The following is a 24,823-nucleotide window of genomic DNA, read 5'->3' on the forward strand; positions in this document are numbered from 1 at the left end:
TAAGTTCTGGACCATGGTCTCTGAATTAACTGTTTCATTCTCCACCCTAATGCAGAATTCCACCATATCATGGTCACTCTTCCCCAAGGGGCCTCGCACAATGAGATTGCTAATTAATCCTCTCTCATTACACAACACCCAGTCTAAGATGGCCTCCCCCCTAGTTGGTTCCTCGACACATTGGTCTAGAAAACCATCCCTTATGCACTCCAGGATGTTGGGGGGGCATCAAACAGGAAATTAGGGGTGCATGCAATAATGGTGCAATAAATGGATGACTTTAATATGCACATAGATTGGGCTAGCCAAACTGGAAGCAATACGGTGGCAGGCTTTGCAGGAACGTCAAAAGGCCTGTCACGTTGGCAACGTTAACGCCCCCCAGTCCGCTCACACCCTCAGGAACAATGCGGCAGATTCTGCTGCTAGAGAAGCAGCTCTGACAGGCGAGTCCCTCCGTTTACACCGTGAGGGGGGTCCCAGTGTGTGACAGGCTGTTACGGTTACACCGTGAGGGGTGTCCCAGTGGATGACAGGTCCCTCCCTTTACATCGTGAGGGGTGTCCCAGTGGTTGACAGGTCCCTCCCTTTACATTGTGAGGGGGGTCCCAGTGGTTGACAGGTCCCTCTCTTTACATTGTGAGGGGGGTCCCAGTGGTTGACAGGTCCCTCCCTTTACATCGTGAGGGGGGTCCCAGTGGATGACTGGTCCCTCCCTTTACATCGTGAGGGGGGTCCCAGTGGATGACAAGCCGTTACGGTTACACCGTGAGGGGGGTCCCAGTGGCTGACAGGTCCCTCCCTTTACATCGTGAGGGGGGTCCCAGTGGCTGACAGGTCCCTCCGGTTACACCGTGAGGGGGGTCCCAGTGGCTGACAGGTCCCTCCCTTTACATCGTGAGGGGGGTCCCAGTGGGTGACAGGTCCCTCCATTTACACCGTGAGGGGGTCCCAGTGGGTGACAGGTCCCTCCGGTTACACCATGAGGGCGTCCCAGTGGGTGACAGGTCTCTCCGGTTACACCATGAGGGCGTCCCAGTGGGTGACAGGTCTCTCCCTTTACATTGTGAGGGGGGTCCCAGTGGGTGACAGGTCCCTCCGTTTACACCGTGAGGGGGTCCCAGTGGGTGACAGGTCCCTCCGGTTACACCATGAGGGCGTCCCAGTGGGTGACAGGTCTCTCCCTTTACATTGTGAGGGGGGTCCCAGTGGGTGACAGGTCCCTCCGTTTACACCGTGAGGGGGGGTCCCAGTGGGTGACAGGTCCCTCCCTTTACACCGTGAGGGGGTCCCAGTGGGTGACAGGTCTCTCCGGTTACACCGTGAGGGGGTCCCAGTGGGTGACAGGTCTCTCCGGTTACACCGTGAGGGGGTCCCAGTGGGTGACAGGTCTCTCCGGTTACACCATGAGGGGGTCCCAGTGGGTGACAGGTCTCTCCGGTTACACCGTGAGGGGGTCCCAGTGGGTGACAGGTCCCTCCGGTTACACCATGAGGGCGTCCCAGTGGGTGACAGGTCCCTCCCTTTACATTGTGAGGGGGGTCCCAGTGGGTGACAGGTCCCTCCCTTTACACCGTGAGGGGGTCCCAGTGGATGACAGGTCTCTCCGGTTACACCATGAGGGCACCCCAGTGGGTGACAGGTCTCTCCGGTTACACCGTGAGGGGGTCCCAGTGGGTGACAGGTCTCTCCGGTTACACCATGAGGGGGTCCCAGTGGGTGACAGGTCTCTCCGGTTACACCGTGAGGGGGTCCCAGTGGGTGACAGGTCCCTCCCTTTACACCATGAGGGTGTCCCAGTGGGTGACAGGTCTCTCCGGTTACACCGTGAGGGGGTCCCAGTGGGTGACAGGTCTCTCCGGTTACACCGTGAGGGGGGTCCCAGTGGATGACTCGCCGTTACGGTTACACCGTGAGGGGGTCCCAGTTGCCATGGTTAGCTCAGCTCTCGACCTGGCTTCTCTTCAAACAGAGCACAGCTCCTATCCGATGGTCATCAGTGGCCATGAACAAGGTGAACCTTTACCAGCACCCACCACTAGGGTCTCCAAAACCCTCCTGATGGTAAATGGTGCATAACCCTAACTCTTGTATCAACAGGCCCCAGATAAAGGCCCAATTGACTGCATTCCCCCACACTTGACAGACTAAATATTGTTCCTATTTCACTCACAGGAGGTCATTACTCAGCAGAAGTCACTTTTGCAAAAATTGCCTCCACGGCCTGGTGGCCTAATATGAAGGAGACGGTAAATTTATATGTTTCATGATGCTTACTTTGTTTACAGCAGAATCCATCCCCTTGTTCCAACCGTGCCTTGCTTCGAAGCCAGCCAGTCCTTGGACTCATATTCAAATTGGTCCTCTCCCACTATCGCAGGGTAATTATAAATACGCCCTTGTTATCATCGACCAGTTCACTAAATGGATCGAAGCCTTCCCATCCCGATCCAACACCGCGCTTGTTGCAGCCAAGGTGTTATTGAGTGAGGTGTTCTGTAGGTGGGGACCAACATTGTCCATGGCCCTCTTTGATCTTGAAAAGGCCTTTGACACTGTTAACGTGAGGGACTATGGAGCGTCCTCCTCCTTTTTGGATGCCCCCAAAAGTTCGTCACCATCCTCTGCCTGCTCCACGACGACATGCAGGCCATGATCCTTACCCCAACGGATCCATTGCAGACACAATCCACGTCCAGACTGGGGTCAACAGGGCTGCGTCATCGCCCCAACCCTCTTCTCGATCTTCCTCGCTACAATGCTCCACCTTGCACTCAACAAGTTCACCACTGGAGTGGAACTAAACTACAGAACCAGTGGGAAATCTGTTCAACCTTCATTGTCTCCAGGCCAGATCCAAGACCATCCCAACCTCTGTCATCGAGCTACACTACGCGGACGACGCTTGTGTCTGCGCACATGGAGCCTGCACTCCAAGTCATCATTAACATCTTCACTGAGACGTACAAAAGCATGGGCCTTACACTAAACATCCGTAACACAAAGGTCCTCCACCAACCTGACCCCACCACACACTACTGCCCCTCAGTCATCAAGATCCACGGCGCGGCCCTGGACAACATGGACCACTTTTCATACCTCGGGACCCTATTATCAGCAAGGGCAGACATCGACGACAAGGTCTAACACTGCCTCCAGTGTACCAGCGCAGCCTTCGGTCACCTGAGGAAAAGAGTGTTCGAAGACCAGGACCTCAAATCTGGCACCAAGCTCATGTTCTACAGGGCTATAGTAATACCTGCCCTTCTGTATGGCTCAGAGACATGGACCATGTACAGTAGACACCTCAAGTCGCTGGAGAAATGCCACCAACGATGTCTCCGCAAGATCCTGCAAATCCCCTGGGAGGACAGATGCACCAACGTTAGTGTTCTCGATCATGCCAACATCCCCAGCATTGAAGCACTGACCACACTTGACCAGCTCCATTGGGCAGGCCACATAGTCCACATGCCTGACACGAGACTCCCAAAGCAAGTGCTCTACTCGTAACTCCTACAGGGCAAGCGAGCCAAAGGTGGGCAGAGGAAACATTACAGGGACACCCTCAAAGCCTCCCTGATAAAATGCAACATCCCCACCGACACCTGGGAGTCCCTGGCCAAAGACTGCCCTAAGTGGAGGAAGTGCATCCGGGAGGGCGCTGAGCGCCTCGAGTCTCGTCGCTGAGAGCATGCAGAAATCAAGCACAGGCAGCAGAAGGAGCGTGCGGCAACCTGTCCCACCCACCCTTTCCTTGAACAACTATCTGTCCCACTTGCAACAGAGACTGTAATTCTCGTATTGGACTGTTCAGCCACCTGAGGACTCACTTTTAGAGTGGAAGCAAGTCTTCCTCGATTCCAAGGAACTGCCTATGATGAGGTGTGGACTACCACTTCAAGTTGGTAGCTATCAGGCCTCCCATTTCACTGCTGAATTTTTTTCAAGTTACAGGAACTTATAGAAATTAAACATAAGCCAGATATAGGCCATCATACCCAATCGTCTGGGATAGTAGAGCGGGAATCATACACTGAACTCCAGGTTAGGAAAATTGTGTACAGAGCACCCCACTCAATGGGTCCATATGGTCCCGATGCGTTTAATGGCAATTCGGGCCACCCACCACAGAGGACCACAGGGATATCACCTGACCAGGCAATGACTGGAGGTTGGTGAGGTCGCCAGGTCACCTGACTTTGATTGGAACCACCCCCCTCTCGCAACAACCATGGGACCACCCCTGGTTGGAGCGCACAGTGGAGTTAATCGACACGTGGTAAAAAAATTTAGGGAAATCTAAAACCCAAATCAAGAAATACTTTGACAAGAAGGTTCAACCTTTTGAGTATCAGATAGGTGACAGTGGCGTCGTATTAAATTATGGGAAAGGATACTGTGTTTGATCCCAAATGGAAGGGTCCCTACCCGATAGTGGATAACTTGGATCCAGCCGTGTATCTGGCTCAATACACTAAAGGGAAGTGGAGAAAAGGAAAGTAACTACGTGCGACCATATCAATCAGTTACAGATTGTGAAAGAATAAATACTGCACTTTATTCCTTCGGGTGCTCGAAGTGACGGGACTCAGACGCATGGTGGGACAGTGATACTTGTTGCTGTTACCAACCAGTTCTCAAACATTATCATCGTCCGGAAAGGAGTCGATGTGTCAACCGACAAAACGGCATCGTTAGAATGGGGAGCGGCTTCAGGAGATGGATGCGATATGACTGTGTACTGTGATTATTGTAAGCACGGAAACATGCCTGATGTGACTTTGAATATACGGGCCAGAGAAAGCGAAGGGATTAACATCGAGTGTCTAGGTACTAAAGACAACATTCGCAACCCCAGTTTCACTTAGGAAAAGGGAAGTCTGTAGATCCAGGATTTAGGTTCAACGAGATGGTTAAGATTACCCCAAATAGTATTTGGGACAGCGCTTGAATAAACTGAATTGTCCTAAAATAGGTCAAAGGCACAGGGGAATGGTGGGATGCTATAATGCAGAGCTAGGGGGAGCCAGGCCAGGACAAATACAACAGTCTGAGATCAGGGGAAGAACAGAGGCGATAACATCAGCAACAGGCATGAGGGATACCCATTATTGACAAAAGGACCATCAAACGGATTGGTTGTCACCATAGCTATCAGCAATTGTATAGCGACATTCGGTATGAGATTATTCTGGTCATTCTTAATTTTAGTGCTATTCCCTTCCCCAGAAATATTTGGCCTAAAGGATATTGCGGATATTATGACCAATTGGTGAGGAAAATGGTAAAGGATTTTTTGGATAAGAACCATGCACAAGACAAGTGGGATCACAGGATGTAGGATAGATTTACGCAACAGGTCATAATAATGGCCATTTGAGAATGAAGAGAGGTCTGGGAGAATGGTTAGGTCTAGGAGCCACTGCGGGAGCCTCTGCCTTGACCAGGGTCGATACAGAGACTATGTGGGAACATGATGAGGTAAGGAGACAACAGCTGAAAGGCCTTGTGTCTGGTGTGAATAAGGGTGATTCAGACACCATACAGGAGTTAGAGACTATGCTGATAACCACACAAGACAAAACTGAAATATACAGACATGGATCAAGTAATGGCATGGTCAGGTCAAATAGAATGCAAACAGGTCCCCACATCCCTCAACCATTCCGTGATTAGGAAATGGTTCCATTATGATTCGGGCTGTAATGTAAAGGATGCAAGGAAGCAGGGACTAGTATATTTGGTGAGAGGGAATGGGGCCAGTTGTTCCTGTAGTGTTGTGGATGCTCCAGGTACACAGGATGACACCTGGGGAGGTATGGAGCGTGGAATTGATAGGGACACTGCAGGAAGAGTCCATAAGTCCTTTGCATCAACCCCACTTGCCTTGATTAAGTGAGAGGATACCTGGGACAGTCCAGATATGGGGTGTTGTACTGAATATGGGTGTTTACATGTGCAGGTGGGATGTCAGGAACCCAAGGCGGGCCGCTTGTGGGTCCACAGTAGACTCACACTCAGCCCTCTGTAGTAGGAATGTGCAGAGGTGCGGATTAGACTGGATACGGTGGGCCAGAAATCCCTACATCCCGGGCCCGAACGAAGTTTCTTCGCACCCGGGAAGGGCATCGATAGATCGTAGCCAGATCGGGAGCAAGGACATTGGCATGGCCAAGATTTGCACATATCTTGCCCAGCAAATGTCTTCAAAACTCTAGCGCCTGATAACAGCATGCCATAGCTTACTTTTACAGGCGCAAGTTATGAAAACATATTTTATTGTTAAAACCCTCCCCATTACGGTAAGTTTATTTTAAGGCATAATTAAAAAACTTTTTTAAAATCGGGAAAATATATATTTTTTTATAAGACATTAATAACTTTAATTTAAATGAATCTTAAATAAGTAGTAAATATTTTCTATTTTTTATTAGTGTTTTGTGTGTTTGGGGGGGGTTTCTCAATCAAAATAATGGGAAGTCCAACTTACAGAGTTCCCATTATTATGAATGAGAAAATACTATACCTTGATTGGCTGCCCAGAGCCATGTGACTCCAGTCCAGCTTACGGACGTGCCGATGTGCACGTGCTGCGACGCACAGGGAGAGGAGGCCTGAGGATCGGGAACTTGAGTGGGCGCAGAAGCTTCAGGTAGGTGCGTATTTTTTCTCCAAAATCTAGTTGAATGCCGGCGGGAAGGAGAAAGCGGGATTTCTGGGCCATTACGTTTATTTACAGATGAGCACCGATTGCGTCACCACTCAGGCAAAATCAAACCAGCATGGGCAGGATGAATGTCCAATAGATTATCCGACCTCTTGCTTTAAACCCACACAAACAGTCCGTATAGGCAGCAAAACCCTCCTACCTGTGATAATTCACAACATCACCGAACGAAGTGAACTTTTCAATGCAAGAAGAAGGCCCAAGAGTGGTGGCTAACTTTGGACATCGAATTCTGCCCTTATCCCTAAATCTTAAAGCTGTTATAGACAGAACTACAACTTCACAAGTACACTTAGTTTAAAAGCAGCAAAGCAATGATGGAAGACAGAGAGAGATTGTGGCCCTAGGGAGTAGCAGCTGTTGGGAACCGACATATAACCTGGGTCAGCACCCATTGTACACAATGATCTCTGTGGCAATCTTACCTATGCAAATGATATTAACCTTTCTTGTACTGATTATGATATGCTATCTGCGGAGTGCAGTCTGTAATGTTTCTGGGCGCGCGATGACTATGCATAACTTAGATTTACAGCGATACTTGACAGAAAATAGATTACGGTAGTCGAGGAATCGATGTTTAAAACATTTCATCCTCTAGGAGGTCACGACCCGTGCCGTTGTGTGCCTCCAGTGGTAACACCATCGTTGTGTGGGGCGACCCATCTTCACCACACAGTGAGGTATTTCTGCCCCTTGGCAGAAATCGGGCAGCCCCCCCATGAGGGCCATGGCTGGGTCAGCCTCACGGGTCATGAACACGGGGCGGATGTTAAAGGGGAGGTTCGCTGCGCCGCGATCAGTTATTTTTAACGCACTTACCGGTCAGACCGCTGTCCTGATGCTTCGTGTTGGGCCGGGGCTGTGGCAGTGGAGGACATCGAAGGGCCTGCAGACCACATACCATCACTCCCTCCCTCCCCTTTGACGGAAGAGGAGAGCTGTTGAAACGTGAAGAGGCCACGTGGCGCTCCGCGTTGTGTCCACCTCACGCCCCCGATCCCACCCCGAGAGGGAGTAGAGTGCGTGGGATGGCACGCCACTTCCTGTGAGGGGCGGTGACCCCAATTTCACTTCCAGGGCGGGACTTCTGCGCTGGGCGCCGGGCTCAGAAAGGTTACTGCCCCCAATCAGGGCCAGAGCCAATCTGGGCCCTGTTGTATTTATATAGCGCCTTTAACCGAGTGAAACATCCCAAGGTACTTCATAGGAGCATTAAAAAATAATGTGACACCAAGGAGCATAAGGAGAAATTAGGGCACGTAACCAAAAGCTTGGTCAATGCGGGAGGTTTTAAGGAACGTCTTAAAGGAGGAAAGAGAGGGAGAGAGAGAGGCGGGGAGGATAAATGAGGGTTTCAGAAGCAGAAGAGCTGAGGCAGGGGGGGAGACGGGCGATGTTCCCGAGGTGGAAATATACGGTTTTAGTTATACCGTGGATATGTGGTCCCAAACTCATTTCAGGTCAAATATGACACCGAGGTTGTGAACAGTGTGGTTCAGTCTCAGACAGAGGTTGGGGAGAGGGATGGAGTCATTGGCTGGGGAATGCAGTTTGTGGTGTGCATCGAAGACAATGGCCTCGGTCTTCCCAATATTTAATTGGAAAACATTTCTGTTCATCCAGTACTGGATGTCGGACAAGCAGTCTGACAAGTTAGACACCGAGGAGGGGTCGAGAGAAGTGGTGGTGAGGTAGAGCTGGGTGTCGTCAGCGTACATGTGGAAACTGACTCCGTGTTTTCGGATGATGTCGTCAAGGGGCAGCATATAGATGAGAAATAGGAGGGGGCCAAGGACAGATCCTTGGGGCACACCAGAGGTAACGATGCGGGAGCGGGAAGAGAAGCTGTTGCAGGTGATTCTTTGCCTACGATTAGATAGATAAGAATGGAACCAGGCGAGTGCAGTCCCACCCAGCTGGACAATGGTGGAGAGGCGTTGGAGGAGGATGGAGTGGTCAACTGTGTCAAAGGCTGCAGACAGGTCCAGGAGGACAAGGAGGGAGAGTTTACCTTTGTCACACTCACAAAGGATGTCATTTGTGACTTTGATGAGAGCCGTTTCGGTTCTGTGTCAGGGGCGAGAACCGGATTGGACGGATTGAAACATGGAGTTCTGGGAAGGGTGGGCATGGTTTGGGAGGTGACAACACGTTCAAGGACTTTGGAGAGGAAAGGGAGGTTGGATATGGGGTGGTAATTTGAAAGGATGGATGGGACAAGGGTTGGTTTTTGAGGAGAGGGGGTGATGATGGAAGATTTAAGGGAGAGGGGGACAGTACCTGAGGACAGAGAACCGTTAACAATGTCGGCTACCATGGGAGCCAGAAAAGGAAGTTGTGTGGTCAGCAGTTTGATGGGAATAGGGTCAGGGGAGCAGGAAGTGGATCTCATGGACTGGATGAGTGCGGAGAGTGCATGAGGGGAGATCAGAGAGAAAGAGGAGAAAGTTCAGGGCTACGGCAGGGGGGAACCTTTGGGGAAGTTTGGTTGGGTGGGCTCGGGAAAGGAAGGGACACAGTGGGAGGAGATAGCTGAGGGTGTCAATGCTAGGTGCAGTGTACCAAGTGCTTGGCAGATATGGTAGAAATAAGTTCAATGATCTAACTAAAATTATGAAGGTAAGAACGTTTTCATTTCAGCCACATCCAGCACTCACAGCCTCAGTGAGGAACAGAGGGACCTGGCAGTGCATGTCCACAGATCCTTAAAGGTAGCAGGACAGGTCGATAAGGTAGTTAAAAAGGCATACGGAATGTTTGCCTTTATTAGCTGAGGCACAGAATACAAGAGCAGGGAAGTTATACTAGAACTGTATAAAACACTGGTTCAGCCACAGCTGGAGTACTGCGTGCAGTTCTGCTCGCCATATTCCAGGAAGAGTGTGATTGCACTGGAGAGGGTACAAGGGAAATTTACCAGGATGTTGCTTGGATTGGAGAATTTTAGCTTTGAGGACAGATTGGATAGGCTGGGGTTGTTTTCCTTGGAACAGAGGAGGCTGAGGGGAGACCTTATTGAGGTGTATAAAATTATGAGGGGTCTGGATAGAGTGGATAGCAATGGCTTATTTCCCTTAGCAGAGGGTTCAATAACCAGGGGGCATCGATTTAAAGTAATTGGTAGATGGATTAGAGGGGAGATGAGGAATTTTTATTCACCCAGAGGGCAGTGGGGGTCTGGAACTCACTACCTGAAAGGGTGGTAGAGGCAGAAACCCTCACCACATTTAAAAAGTTCTTGGATATGAACTTAAAGAGCCGTAAGTTACAGGGCTACGGACCTGGTGCTGGAAGGTGGGGTTAGGCTGGGTAGATCTTTGTTGGCCGGCGCGGACACGATGGGCCGAATGGCCTCCTCTCATGCTGTAAGTTTTGAAGATTCTCTAATTCTATGATGCGGGCGCTGCTGGTAAGGCCAGTATTTATTGCCCACGCCTAATTGCCCTGAGAAGGTCGTTGGGAGCTGCCTTCTTGATACAACTGAGGGCAGTTAAGAGTTAACCACGTGGGTTTGGGACAAATCGGCCCAGACCGGGTAAGGACGGCAGGTTTCTTTCCCTAAAGGATATTCGTGAACCAGTTGGGTTTTTAAGACAATCTGACAGCTTCATGGTCACCACAGCTTTTTATTGACTGAACTGAAATTCTGAAAGTGCCGCTGTGGGAACTGAACTGATGTTCTCTGGATTATTATCGGAGGCCTGTGGATGAGTAATGATTGCGGCCCTCGTAAATGCACAGTATTGAGTGTCAGAGTGAACACTGAGCCCACCCCCCCCCCAGCCCACCTCTCAATGCTGTCCCTACCTGTGTGGCGCAGTTGATTGGACAACTCCAGTGTGAACAGGACATTCATTAGTTTGGTGTTGCTGTACTTCACATCTTTCCAGGAGCTCGGCAGATTCTGCCCTCTCATGTGCCTGAAGTCTATCTCCCCCTCTCTGTGAATTACCGAAGACAGATTCACAATCCGTGCATTCTGCGAGCTCTTCAGCAAATCTGGAAATTACACATGAGATTGTGACGGAACGACATGGAATATACATCACTGACACAGGCCATTGGGTCCCACCGCTTTGTGCCGGGGTTTATGCTCCACACCAGCCCTCCCACCTTCTCCATCTCACCACGTCACCGTATCCTTCTATTCCTCGCTCCCCCATGTGTTTATCCAGCTTCCCCTAAATACATCGATACTATTCGCATCAACCCCTCCCTGTGGCAGCGAGTTCCACATTCTCAACACTCTCTGGGTAAAGAAGTTTTTCCTGAATTCACCATTGGATTTATTAGTGACTGTCTGTTATTGATGGCCCCTAGTTCTGCTCTCCCCACAACTGGGAACATCTTCTCTAAATCTACCCGATCAAACCCTTTTTTAATCTGGAAGCCCTTCATCAGGTCAACTCTCAGACTTCTCTTTCCTGGAGAAAAGTGCCCCAGCCTATTCAATCTTTCCTGATCAATATAGCTTCTCACTTCTGGTATGGTCCTTGTAAATCGTGTCTGCAGCCTCCCCAGTGCCTCCACATCCTTTTTATAAAATGGAGAACAGAACTACTGACAGCAATCCGAGGGGGGTCTAACCGAGGTTGGTTACAAGTTGAATATAATGTCTCTGCTTTCCAGTTGTGCCCCTGTGGAACAGGGCCCAGTCTGGGCCTGCTCTGTGTGCCCTGATGAAGCTGTATTGTCAGCAATGCTGAGCCAATCACTCACCCAGCAGCAGCGATGTCAGGAGGAATGGCCCCAGGTGGTTGGTGGCAAAGGTCAGTTCCAAACCCTCCGAGGAGATCGTGAGCTTCAAACCTGAGAGAGAAGACATGGCTGTATTCAATCCAGATCCCCAACAATTGTCCATCACACAGCCCCCAACATCCCACCCTGCTGTAAACACACTGCCGATATTTTCATCCCCGCTTTCAGGCTGAGAACAGGGCGGGATCAGACCGGGTGTGGGACTGAGTCTGGGATCAGACCGGGAGTGCGACTGAGAGTTCGGTATCAGACCGGAAGTGGGACTGAGTCCGGGATCAGACCAGGAGTGGGACTGAGTCCGGGATCAGACTGGGAGTGGGAATGAGGCACGGAACAGACCGGGAGTGGGACTGAGAGTTTGGTATCAGACCAGGAGTGGAACTGAGTCCGGGATCAAACTGGGAGTGGGACTGACTCCGGGATCAGACTGGACGTGGGACTGAGTCTGGGATCAGACTGGAAGTGAGACTGAGTACAGGATCAGACCGGGAGTGGGACTGAGTCAGGAATCATACTGGGGGTGGGACTGAGTCCGGGATTAGATTGAGAGTGGGACTGAGAGTGGGACTGATTCCAGTATCAGACAGGGAGTTGGACTGACTCTGGGATCAGACAGGGAGTGGGACAAACTGCAGGATCAGACTGGGAGTGCGCTTGAGTCTGGAATCAGACTGGGAAGCATAGAAATATAGAAAATAGGTGCAGGAGTAGGCCATTCAGTCCTTCGAGCCTGCACCGTCATTCAATAAGATCATGGCTGATCATTCTCTCAGTACCCCTTTCCTGCTTTCTCTCCATACCCCTTGATCCCCTTAGACGTAAGGGCCATATCTAACTCCCTCTTAAATATATGCAATGAACTGGCATCAACAACTCTTTGCGGCCGGGAATTCCACAGGTTAACAACTCTCTGAGTGAAGAAGTTTCTCCTCATCTCAGTCCTATATGGCCTGCCCCTTAGCCTAAGACTACGTCCCCTGGTTCTGGACTTCCCCAACATCGGGAACATTTTTCCTGCATCTAACCTGTCCAGTCCCATCAGAATCTTATACATTTCTATGAGATCCCCTCTCATCCTTCTAAACTCCAGTGAAAACAGGCCCAGTTGATCCTGTCTCTCCTCATATGTCAGTCCAGCCATCCCTGGAATCAGTCTGGTGTACCTTTACGGCACTCCCTCAATAGTAAGAACATCCTTTCTCAGATAGGGAGACCAAACTGACCACAATATTCCAGGTGAGGCCTCACTAAGGCCCTGTACAACTGCAGTAAGACCTCTCTGCTCCTATACTCAAATCCCCTAGCTATGAAGGCCAACATACCATTTGCCTTCTTCACCGCCTGCTGTATCTGCATGCCAAATTTCAATGACTGATGAACCATGACACCCAGGACTCGTTGCACCTCCCCTTTTCCTAATCTGCCGCCATTCAGATAATATTCTGCCTTCGTGTTTTAGCCACCAAAGTGGATAACCTCACATTTATCCACATTATACTGCATCTGCCATGTATTTGTCCACTCACCTAACCTGTCCAAGTCATCCTGCAGCCTCCTGGCGTCCTCCTCACAGCTCACACCGCCACCCAGTTTAGTGTCATCTGCAAACTTGGAGATATTACACTCAATTCCTTCGTCTGAATCGTTAATGTATATTGTAAAGAGCTGGGCTCCCAGCACTGAGCCCTGCGGCACTCCACTAGTCACTACCTGCCATTCTGAAAAGGACCCGTTTATCCCGAATCTCTGCTTCCTGTCTGCCAACCAGTTCTCTATCCACGTCAGTATATTACCCCCAATACCATGCGCTTTGACTTTGCACACCAATCTTTTGTGGGGGACCTTGTCAATAGCCTTTTGAAAGTCCAAATACACCACATCCACTGGTTCTCCCTTGTCCACTCTGCTGGTTACATCCTCAAAAAATTCCAGAAGATTCGTCAAACATGATTTCCCTTTCATAAATCCATGCTGGTTGGACCGATCCTGTCACTGCTTTCCAAATGTGCTGCTTTTTCATCCTTAATGATTGATTCCAACATTTTCCCCACTACTGATGTCAGGCTAACCGGTCTATAATTACGCGTCTTCTCTCTCCCTCCTTTTTTAAAAAGTGGTGTGACATTACCTACCCTCCAGTCCATAGTAACTGATCCAGAGTTGATAGACTGTTGGAAAATGACCACCAATGCATCCACTATTTCTAGGGCCACTTCCTTAAGTACTCTGGGATGCAGACTATCAGGCCCCAGGGATCTATCGGCCTTCAATCCCATCAATTTCCAAAACACAATTTCCCGCCTAATAATGATATCCTTCAGTTCCTCCTTCTCACTCGACCCATTGACCCCTAGTACATTCGGAAGGTTATTTGTGTCTTCCTTCGTGAAGAGAGAACCAAAGTATTTGTTCAATTGTTCTGCCATTTCTTTGTTCCCCATTATAAATTCACCTTAATCCGACATCAAGGGAACTACGTTTGTCTTCACTAATCTTTTTCTCTTCACATATTCATGGAAGCTTTTGCAGTCAGTTTTTATGTTCCCTGCAAGCTTCCTCTCGTACTCTATTTTCCCCCTCTTAATTAAAGCCTTAGTCCTCCTCTGTTGAATTCTAAATTTCTCCCAGCCCTCAGGTTTATTGCTTTTTTTAGCCAATTTATATGCCTCCTCCTTGGTTTTAACACTAACCTTAATTTTCTTTGTGAGCCACGGTTGAGCCACTTTCCCCGTTTTATTTTTACTCCAGACAGGGATGTAGAATTGCTGAAGTTCATCCATGTGATCTTTAAATGTTTGCCACTGCTTATCCACCGTCAACCCTTTAAGTATCCTTTGCCAGTCTATTCTTGCTAATTCACGCCTCATACCATCGAAGTTACTTTTCCTCAAGTTCAGGACCCTGGTTTCTGAATTAACTGTGTCACTCTCGATCTTAATAAAGAATTCAACCATATTATGGTCACTCTTCCCCAAGGGGCCTCACACAACAAGATTGCTAATTAGTCCCTTCTCGTTACACATCACCCAGTCTAGGATGGCCAGCTCCCTAGTTGGTTCCTCGACATAACATAAGAACGTAAGAATTAGGAACAGGAGTAGGCCATTGAGCCCCTCGAGCCTGCTCCACCATTCAACAAGATCATGGCTGATCTGGCCGTGGACTCAGCTCCACTTACCCGCCCGCTCCCCATAACCCTTAATTCCCTTATTGGTTAAAAATCTATCTATCTGTGACTTGAATACATTCAATGAGCTAGCCTCAATTGCTACCCTGGGCAGAGAATTCCACAGATTCACAATCCTCTGGGAGAAGCAATTCCCTCTCAACTCGGTTTTAAATTGGCTCCCCCGTATTTTGAGGCTGTGCCCCCTAGTTCTAGTCGCCACCACCAGAGGAAACAACCTCTCTGCCTCTATCTTGTCTATCCCTTTCATTATTTTAAATGTTTCTTTCAGATCATCCCTCATCCTTCGAACTCCAATGAGTAAAGACCCAGTCTACTCAAACTATCATCATAAGGTAACCTCCTCATCTCCGGAATCAGCCTAGTGAATCGTCTCTGTACACCCTCCAAAGCTAGTATATCCTTCCTTAAGTAAGGTGACCAAAACTGCACGCAGTACTACTCCAGGTGCGGTCTCACCAATACCCTATACAGTTGCAGAAGGACCTCCCTGCTTTTGTACTCCATCCCTCTCACAATGAAGGCCAACATTCCATTCGCCTTCCTGATTACCTGGACATATTGGTCGAGAAAACCATCGCTAATACACTCCAGAAAATCCTCCTCCACCTCATTGCTACCAGTTAGGTTAGCCCAATCAATATGTAGATTAAAGTCACCCATGATAACTGCTGTACCTTTATTGCACACATCCCTTATTTCTTTTATATGCTGTCCCCGACCTCACTACTACTGTTTGGTGGCCTGTACACAACTCCCACTCGCATTTTCTGCCCTTTGGTATTCCGCAGCTCCACCCATACCGATTCCACATCATCCAGGCTAATGTCCCTCCTTACTATTGCATTAATTTCCTCTTTAACCAGCAACGCCACCCCGCCTCCTTTTCCTCTCTGCCTATCTTTCCTAAATATTGAATACCCCTGGATGTTGAGTTCCCAGCCTTGGTCACCCTGGAGCCATGTCTCCGTGATGCCAATTACATCATATCCATTAACTGCTGTCTGCGCAGTTAATTAATCCACCTTATTCCGAATACTCCTCGCATTGAGGCACAGAGCCTCCAGGCTTGTCTTTTTAACACACTTTGCCCTTTTAGAATTTTGCTGTAATGTGGCCCTTTTTGTTTTTTGCCTTGGGTTTCTCTGCCCTCCACTTTTACTGTTCTCCTTTCTATCTTTTGCTTCTGCCTCCATTTTAATTCCCTCTGTCTCCCTGCATAGGAGTGGGACGAAAAGTGGGACTGACTCCGGTATCAGACCGGGAGTGGGACTGAGTCCGGGATCAGGCAGGGAGTGGGACTACGAATGGGACTGACTCCAGGATCAGACTGGGAGTGGGACTGAGGTCCGGATGAGACTGGGCGTGGGACTGACTCCGGGATCAGACCGTGAGTGGGACTGACACCGGGATTAGACTGGGAGTGGGAGCCAGTCCGAGATCAGACTGGAAGTGGGATTGAGTCCGGGATCAGACTGGGAGTGGAACTGAGTCTGGGATCAGACCAGGCTCCGGGATCAAACTGGAAGTGGGACTGAGAATGGAACTCAGTCCGGGATAAGACTGGGAATGGGACTGACTCCGGGATCAGACCGTGAGTGGGACTGACACCAGGATTAGACTGGGAGTGGAAGCCAGTCCGAGATCAGACTGGAAGTGGGAATGAGTCCGGGATCAGACTGGGAGTGGGACTGAGTCTGGGATCAGACCAGGAGTGGGGCTGAGTCTGGGACCAGATTGGGACTGGGACTGTCTCCGGCATCAGACCGGGAGTGCGACTGACTCCGGAATCAGATTGGGAGTGGGACTGAGTCCAGATTAGACTGGGAGTGGGACTGACTCCGGGATCAGACTGGGAGTGAGACTGACTCTGGAATCAGACTGGGAATGGGACTGAGTCCGGGATCAGACTGTGTGTGTTACTGACTACGGGATCAGATTTGGAGTGGGACTGAGAGTCCGGGATGAGACTGGGATCAGACTGAGAGTACGGGATCAGACTGGGAGTGGGACTGAGAGACCGGCATCAGACTGGGAGTGGGACTGAGAGTCCGGGATCAGACTGGGAGTGGGACTGACTCCGGGATCAGACTGGGAGTGGGACTGACTCCGGGATCAGACCGGGAGTGGGACTGACACCGGCATCACACTGGGAGTGGGACTGAGTCCAGGATCAGACCGGGAGTGGGACTGAGTTTGGGATCAGACTGGGAGTGGGACTGAGTCCGGGCTCTGACTGGGAGTGGAACTGCGAGTGGGACTGACTCCAGGATCAGACTGGGAGTTGGACTGAGGCCTGGATGAGACTGGGAGTGGGACTGACTCTGAGATCAGACTGGGAGTGGGACTGACTCCGGGATCAGACCGGGACTGGGACTGACTCCGGAATCGGACTGGGATCAGAATTAGAGTCCGGGATCAGACTGGGAGTGGGACTGAGCGTACATCTTCAGACTGGGATCAGACTGAGAGTCCGGGATCAGACTGTGAGTGGGACTGACTCCGCGATCATACTGGGATTGGGATAGGCTCAGGGATCAGACTGGGAGTGGGGCATAGTCCGGGATCGAACTGGGAGTGGGACTGAGTGTCCGGGATCAGTTCGCAAGTGGGACTGAGACTGGGACCAGACTGGGAGTGGGACTGAGACGGTCTCAGACCGGGAGCAGGTTGGGAGGGAGACTGATACCGGGAGTGGGACTGAGTCCGGGATCAGACCGGGGGTGGGACTGAGTCCGGGATCAGACTGGAAGTGGGACTGACACTGGGATCAGATTGGCAGTGGGACTGGGAGTGGGACTGAGGGTCCATGATCAGACTGGGATTAGACTGAGAGTCCGGGATCAGACTGGGAGAGGGACTGACTTTGGGATCGGACTGTGAGTGGGACTGAGAGTCCGGGATCAGCCTGGGAGTGGGTCCCAGTATCCGGGATCAGACCGGGAATGGGACTGAGTCCGGAATCAGGCTCTGAGTGCGACTAAGTTCGGGACGAGCCTGGCCGTGGGACTGAGAGTCCCGGATCAGACTGGGAGTGGGACTGACTGCAGGATCAGACTGGGAGTGCGCTTGAGTCTGGAATCAGACTGGGAAACATAGAAACAGAGAAAATAGGTGCAGGAGTAGGCCATTCGGCCCTTCGAGCCTGCACCGCCATTCAATAGAACATGGCTGATCATTCCCTCAGTACCCCTTTCCTCCTTTCTCTCCATACCCCTTGATCCCCTTAGACGTAAGGGCCATATCTAACTCCCTCTTGAATATATGCAATGAACTCGTATCAACAACTCTTTGCGGCAGGGAATTCCACAGGTTAACAACTCTCTGAGTGAAGAAGTTTCTCCTCATCTCAGTCCTATATGGCCTGCCCCTTATCCTAAGACTGTGTCCCCTGGTTCTGGACTTCCCCAACATCGGGAACATTCTTCCCGCATCTAACCTGTCCAGTCCCGTCAGAATCTTATACGTTTCTATGAGATCCCCTCTCATCCTTCTAAACTCCAGTGAATAAAGTCCCAGTTGATCCTGTCTCTCCTCATATGACAGTCCAGCCATCCCTGGAATCAGTCTGGTGTACCTTTGCTGCACTTTCTCAATAGCAAGAACGTCCTTCCTCAGAGAAGGAGACCAAACTGAATGCAATATTCCAGGTGAGGTCTCACTAAGGCCCTGTACAACTGCAGTAAGACCTCCCTGCTCCTATACTCAAATCCCCTAGCTATGAAGGCCAACATACCATTTGCCTTCTTCACTGATGCTGTACGAGCATGCCAACTTTCAATGACTGATGTACCATGACACCCAGGTCTCGTTGCACCTCCCCTTTTCCTAATCTGCTGCCATTCAGATAATATTCTGCCTTCATGTTTTTGCCACCAAAATGGATAACCTCACATTTATCCACATTATACTGCATCTGCCATGTATTTGTCCACTCACCTAACCTGTCCAAGTCACCCTGCAGCCTCCTGGCGTCCTCCTCACAGCTCACACCGCCAGCCAGTTTAGTGTCATCTGCAAACTTGGAGATATTACACTCAATTCCTTCGTCTGAATCGTTAATGTATATTGTAAATAGCTGGGGTCCCAGCACTAAGCCCTGCGGCACTCCACTAGTCACTGCCTACCATTCTGAAAAGGACCCGTTTATCCCGACTCTCTGCTTCCTGTCTGCCAACCAGTTCTCTATTCACGTCAGTATATTACCCCCAATACCATGCGCTTTGACTTTGCACACCAATCTCTTGTGCAGGACCTAGTCAATAGCCTTTTGAAAGTCCAAATACACCACATCCCTTGTCCACTCTGCTGGTTACATCCTCAAAAAATTCCAGAAGATTCGTCAAGCATGATTTCCCTTTCATAAATCCATGCTGGTTGGACCGATCCTGTCACTGCTTTCCAAATGCGTTGCTATTTCGTCCTTAATGATTGATTCCAACATTTTCCCCACTACCGATGTCAGGCTAACCGGTCTATAATTACACGTTTTCTCTCTCCCTCCTTTTTTAAAAAGTGGTGTTACATTACCTACCCTCCAGTTCATAGGAACTGATCCAGAGTCGATAGACTGTTGGAAAATGACCACCAATCCATCCACTATTTCTAGGGCCACTTCCTTAAGTACTCTGGGATGCAGACTATCAGGCCCCGGGGATTTATCGGCCTTCAATCCCATCAATTTCCCAAACACAATTTCCCGCCTAATAATGATATCCTTCGGTTCTTCCTTCTCACTAGACTCATTGACCCCGAGTACATTCGGAAGGTTATTTGTGTCTTCCTTCGTGAAGAGAGAACCAAAGTATTTGTTCAATTGTTCTGCCATTTCTTTGTTCCCCATTATAAATTCACCTGAATCTGACTGCAAGGGACCTACGTTTGTCTTCACTAATCTTTTTCTCTTCACATATTCATGGAAGCTTTTGCAGTCAGTTTTTATGTTCCCTGCAAGCTTGCTCTCGTACTCTACTTTCCCCCTCTTAATTAAGCCCTTAGTCCTCCTCTGTTGAATTCTAAATTTCTCCCAGTCCTCAGGTTTATTGCTTTTTTTAGCCAATTTATATGCCTCTTCCTTGGTTTTAACACTATCCTTAATTTTCCTTGTTAGCCACGGTTGAGCCACCTTCCCCATTTTATTTTTACTCCAGATAGGGATGTACAATTGCTGAAGTTCATGCATGTGATCTTTAAATGTTTGCCACTGCTTATCCACCATCAACCCTTTAAGTGTCCTTTGCCAGTCTATTCTTGCCAATTCACGCCTCATACCGTCGTGGTTACCTTTCCTTAAGTTTATGGACCCTGGTTTCTGAATTAACTGTGTCACTCTCCAACTTAATAAAGAATTCAACCATATTATGGTCACTCTTCCCCAAGGGGCCTCACACAACAAGATTGCTAATTAGTCCTTTCTCATTACACATCACCCAGTCTAGGATGGCCAGCTCCCGAGTTGGTTCCTCGACATATTGGTCGAGAAAACCATCGCTAATACACTCCAGGAAATCCTCCTCCACCATATTGCTACCAGTTTGGTTAGCCCAATCAATATGTAGATTAAAGTCACCCATGATAACTGCTGTACCTTTATTGCACACATCCCTTATTTCTTTTATATGCTGTCCCCGACCTCACTACTACTGTTTGGTGGCCTGTACACAACTCCCACTCGCATTTTCTGCCCTTTGGTATTCCGCAGCTCCACCCATACCGATTCCACATCATCCAGGCTAATGTCTCTCCTTACTATTGCATTAATTTCCTCTTTAACCAGCAACGCCACCCCGCCTCCTTTTCCTCTCTGCCTATCCTTCCTAAATGATGAATACCCCTGGATGTTGAGTTCCCAGCCTTGGTCACCCTGGAGCCATGTCTCTGTGATGCCAATTACATCATATCCATTAACTGCTGTCTGCGCAGTTAATTCGTCCACCTTATTCCGAATACTCCTCGCATTGAGGCACAGAGCCTTCAGGCTTGTCTTTTTAACACACTTTGCCCCTTTAGAATTTTGCTGTAATGTGGCCCTTTTTGTTTTTTGCCTTGGGTTTCTCTGCCCTCCACTTTTACTATTCTCCTTTCTATCTTTTGCTTCTGCCTCCATTTTATTTCCCCCTGTCTCCCTGCATACGAGTGGGACGAAAAGTGGGATTGACTCCGGTATCAGACCGGGAGTAGGGCTGAGTCTGGGATCAGGCTGGGAGAGGGACTGAGAGTGGGACTAACTCCGGGAACAGTCTGTGAGTGGGAATGACTCCAGGAGCAGACTGGGAGTGGGACTGAGGCCTGGATGAGACTGGCAGTAGGACTGAGAGTCCCGGATCAGACTGGGAGTGGGACAGAGTCCGATATCAGACCGGGAGTGAGACTGACACTGAGATTAGACTGGGCGTGGAAGTCAGTCCGAGATCAGACTGCAAGTGGGACTGAGTCCGGGATCAGACTGGGAGTGGGACTGAGTCTGGGATCAGATTGGGACTGGGACTGTCTCCGGCATCAGACCGGGAGTGCAACTGACTCCGGGATCAGACTGGGAGTGGGACTGACTCCGGGATCAGACTGGGAATGGAACTGAGTCCGGGATCAGACTGCGAGTGTGACTGACTCCGGAACAGATTAGGAGTGGGACTGAGAGTCCGGGATGAGACTGGGATCAGACTGAGAGTACGGGATCAGACTGGGAGTGGGACTGAGAGTCTGGAATCAGACTGGGAGTGGGACTGACTCCGGGACAAGACTGGGAGTGGGACTGACTCCGGGATCAGACTGGGAGTGTGACTGAATCCGGGAATGGACTGGTAGTGGGACTGAGTCCAGGATCAGACCGGGAGTGGGATTGAGAGTACAGCATCAGACTGGGTTTGGGAATGACTCCTGGATCAGACTAGGAGTGGGAATGAGACAGGATCAGGCTGGGAGTGGGACTGAGAGTCCCATATCAGACCGGGAGTAGGACTGAGTCCGTGATCAGACTGGGAGTGGGACAGACTCCGGGTTCAGACTGGGAGTGGGAATGAGTCCGCGATCAGTCTGGGACTGGGATTGACTCTGGGTTCAGAATGGGATTGGGACTGAGAGTGGGACTGACTCCGGGATTAGACCGGGAGTGGGACTGAGACCGGGATAAGTCTGCGAGTGGGACTGAGTCCGAGATTAGACCTGGGAGTGGGACTGACTCCGGAATCATACTGGGATTGGGACAGACTCAGGGATCATACTGGGATTGGGACAGACTCCGGGATCATACTGGGCGTGGGACAGAGTCCGGGACTGGACTGTGAATGGGACTGAGTGTCCGGGATCAGTCCGCAAGTGGGAATGCGTCCGGGATCAGACTGGGAGTGGGACAGAGTCCAGGTTCAGACCGGGACTGGGACAGAGTCCGGGATCAGACTGGGAGTGGGACTGATAGTCCAGGGTCAGACTGGGAGTGGGACAGAGTCCGGGATCATACTGGGATAAGATTAAGAGTCCGGGATCAGACTGATAGTGGGACTGAGAGTGCGGCATCAGACTGGAATCAGACTGAGAGTCCCGTATCAGACCGGGAGTGGGACTGAGTCCGGGATCAGATTGGAATTGGGACTGACTCCGGATCAGACTGGGAGTGGGACAGAGTCTGGGATCAGACTGGGAATGGCAGTGAGTGTCCGGGATCAGTCCGCAAGTGGGAATGAGTCCGGGATCAGACGGGGGATGGGACTGAGTCCGGGATCAGACTGGGAGTGGGACTGACTCGGGGATCAGACTGGGAGTGGGACTGAGTCCGGGATCAGAATGGAAGTGGGACTGAGAGTCCGGTATCAGACTGGGAATGGGACTAACTCCAGGATAAGACCGGGAGTGGGACTGAGACAGGATCAGACTGGGAGTGGGACTGGGAGTCCAGGAACAGACCGGGATTGGGGCTGAGTCCGGGATCAGACTGCGAGTGGGACTGAGTCTGGGATCAGAACGTGTGTGGTACAGACTCCGGGATCAGACGGGGAGTGGGATTGATTCCGGGATCAGACTGGAAGTTTGACTGAGTCCGGGATCAAACTGGGAGTGGGACTGAGAGTGGGACTGACTCTGGGATCAGACTGGGATCAGGACTGACTCCAGGATCAGACTGGGATCGGGACTGACTCCAGGATCAGACTGAGATTGGGACTGACTCCAGGATCAGACTGGGAGTGGGACTGAGTCCAGCATCAGAAAGGGAGTGCACAGACTCCGGGATCAGACTGGGAGTGGGACTGAGTCCAGGATCAGACTGGGAGTGGGACTGAGTCTGGGATCAGTCTGGGAGTGGGACTGAGACTCCAGCATTAGACCGGTAGTGGGACTGAGTCCAGGATCAGAATGGGAATGGGACTGAGAGTCCGGGATCAGACTGGGAGTCCGGTATCAGACTGGGAGTGGGACTGAGTCTGGGATCAGACTGGAAGTGGGACTGTATTCGGGATCAGACTGGGAATGGGACTGAGCATGGGACAGACTCCGGGATCAGACTGGGAGTCGGCATGAGAATCCAGCGTCAGACTCGGAATGGGACTGAGTCCGGGATCAGTCTGGGAGTGAGACTGAGAGTCCCGGATGAGACCGGTAGTGAGACTGAGTCCGGGATCAGACCGTGAGTGGGAATGACTCTGGGATCAGACTGGGAATTTGGCACTGAGAGTCCGGGATGAGACTGGGATCAGACTGAGAGTCCAGGATCAGACTGGGAGTGGGAGTGAGTGTCTGGGATCAGTCTGAGAGTCCGGTATCATACTGTGAGTGAGATTGATTCCGGGATCAGACTGGGATTGAGACAGACTCAGGGATCAGACTGGGAGTGGGACAGAATCTGGGATCAAATTGGGAGTGGGATTGAGAGTCCGGGATCAGACTGGGAGTGGTACTGAGTGTCCGGGATCAGATTGTATGTGCGACTGAGTGTCCGGGATCAGACTGGGAGTGGGACTGAGTCTGGGATCAGATTGGGAGCGGGACTGACACCAGAATCAATCTGGGATTGGGACTGAATGTCCGGAATCAGTATGGGATCAGACTGTGAGTCCGGGATCAGACTGGGAGTAGGACTGAGTCTCTGGGATTAGAACGGGAGTAGGACTGAGTCCGGTATCGGACTGGGAGTAGGACTGAGAAAGGGTCAGACTGGGAGTGGAACTGAGAGTCCAGGATCAGACTGGGAGTGGGACTGAGTCCGGAAACATACTGGGAACAGATGGGATCAGACTGAGAGTTCGGGATCAGACCGGGAGTTGGATTGACTCTGGGATCAGACTGTAAGTGCGTCTGAGAGCCCGGGATTAGACTGGGATCAGACTGAGAGTCCGCGATCAGAGTGGGATCAGACTGAGAGTCCTGGAGCAGACTGGGATCAGACTGAGAGTTTCGATTTAACTGGGATTAGACTGAGAGTTCAGGTTCAGACTGGGGTCAGACTGCGATTCCGGGATCAGACTGGGATCAGACTGCGAGTCCGGGATCAGACTGGGATCAGACTAAGAGTCCAGGATTAGACAGGGATCAGACTGAGATTGCAGGATCAGACTGGGAGTGGGACCGAGAGTCCGGGATCAGACTGGGAGTGGGACCGAGAGTCCGGGATCAGACTGGGAGTGGGACTGAGAGTCTAGGATCAGACTGAGAATCCGGGATCAGACTGAGAGTGGGACTGAGAGTCTGGGATCAGACTGAGAGTCCATGATCAGACTGAGATCAGACTGAGAGTCCGGGATCAGACTGGGATCAGGGCAGAGACACCTTGCAATATGATAGAGATCCAGGTTTTTGAGGACAGGTGGTACCTGGGCAATCTGACACACTGTCACTTCGAGGCCAGTGTCAGGGCTGTCCTGGTACAGCTTGGGACTGTGGACGGTGAGCTGGAGTACACAGATCTCCAACACTACATAGAAACATAGAAACAGAGAAAGTAGGTGCAGGAATAGGCCATTCGGCCCTTCGAGCCTGCACCGCCATTCAATATGATCAAGGCTGATCATGCACTTCAGTACCCCATTCCGGCTTTCTCTCCATAGCCCTCGATCCCTTGAGCCGTAAGGGCCACAACTAACTCCCTTTTGACTGTATCTAATGAACTGCCCTCAACAACTTTCTGTGGTAGAGAATTCGACAGGTTCACAATTCTC

General features: G+C 50.5%; 1 protein-coding gene across 1 annotated transcript in view; it reads right to left on the reverse strand.

Moving 5' to 3' along the window:
- Positions 1 to 24,823, reverse strand: part of LOC139275520 (retinol dehydrogenase 13-like) — a 46,002-nt gene that overhangs the window by 15,612 nt on the left and 5,567 nt on the right. Inside the window, exons 3-4 of the mRNA XM_070892690.1 lie at positions 11,453 to 11,542; positions 10,541 to 10,732 (exon numbers count right to left, since the gene is read on the reverse strand). Coding sequence (XP_070748791.1) covers positions 10,541 to 10,732; positions 11,453 to 11,542 — 282 coding nt within the window. The remainder of the gene's footprint in view (positions 1 to 10,540; positions 10,733 to 11,452; positions 11,543 to 24,823) is intronic.

This window comes from Pristiophorus japonicus, chromosome 11 (assembly GCF_044704955.1).
Source record: "Pristiophorus japonicus isolate sPriJap1 chromosome 11, sPriJap1.hap1, whole genome shotgun sequence".
NCBI lineage: Eukaryota > Metazoa > Chordata > Chondrichthyes > Pristiophoridae > Pristiophorus > Pristiophorus japonicus.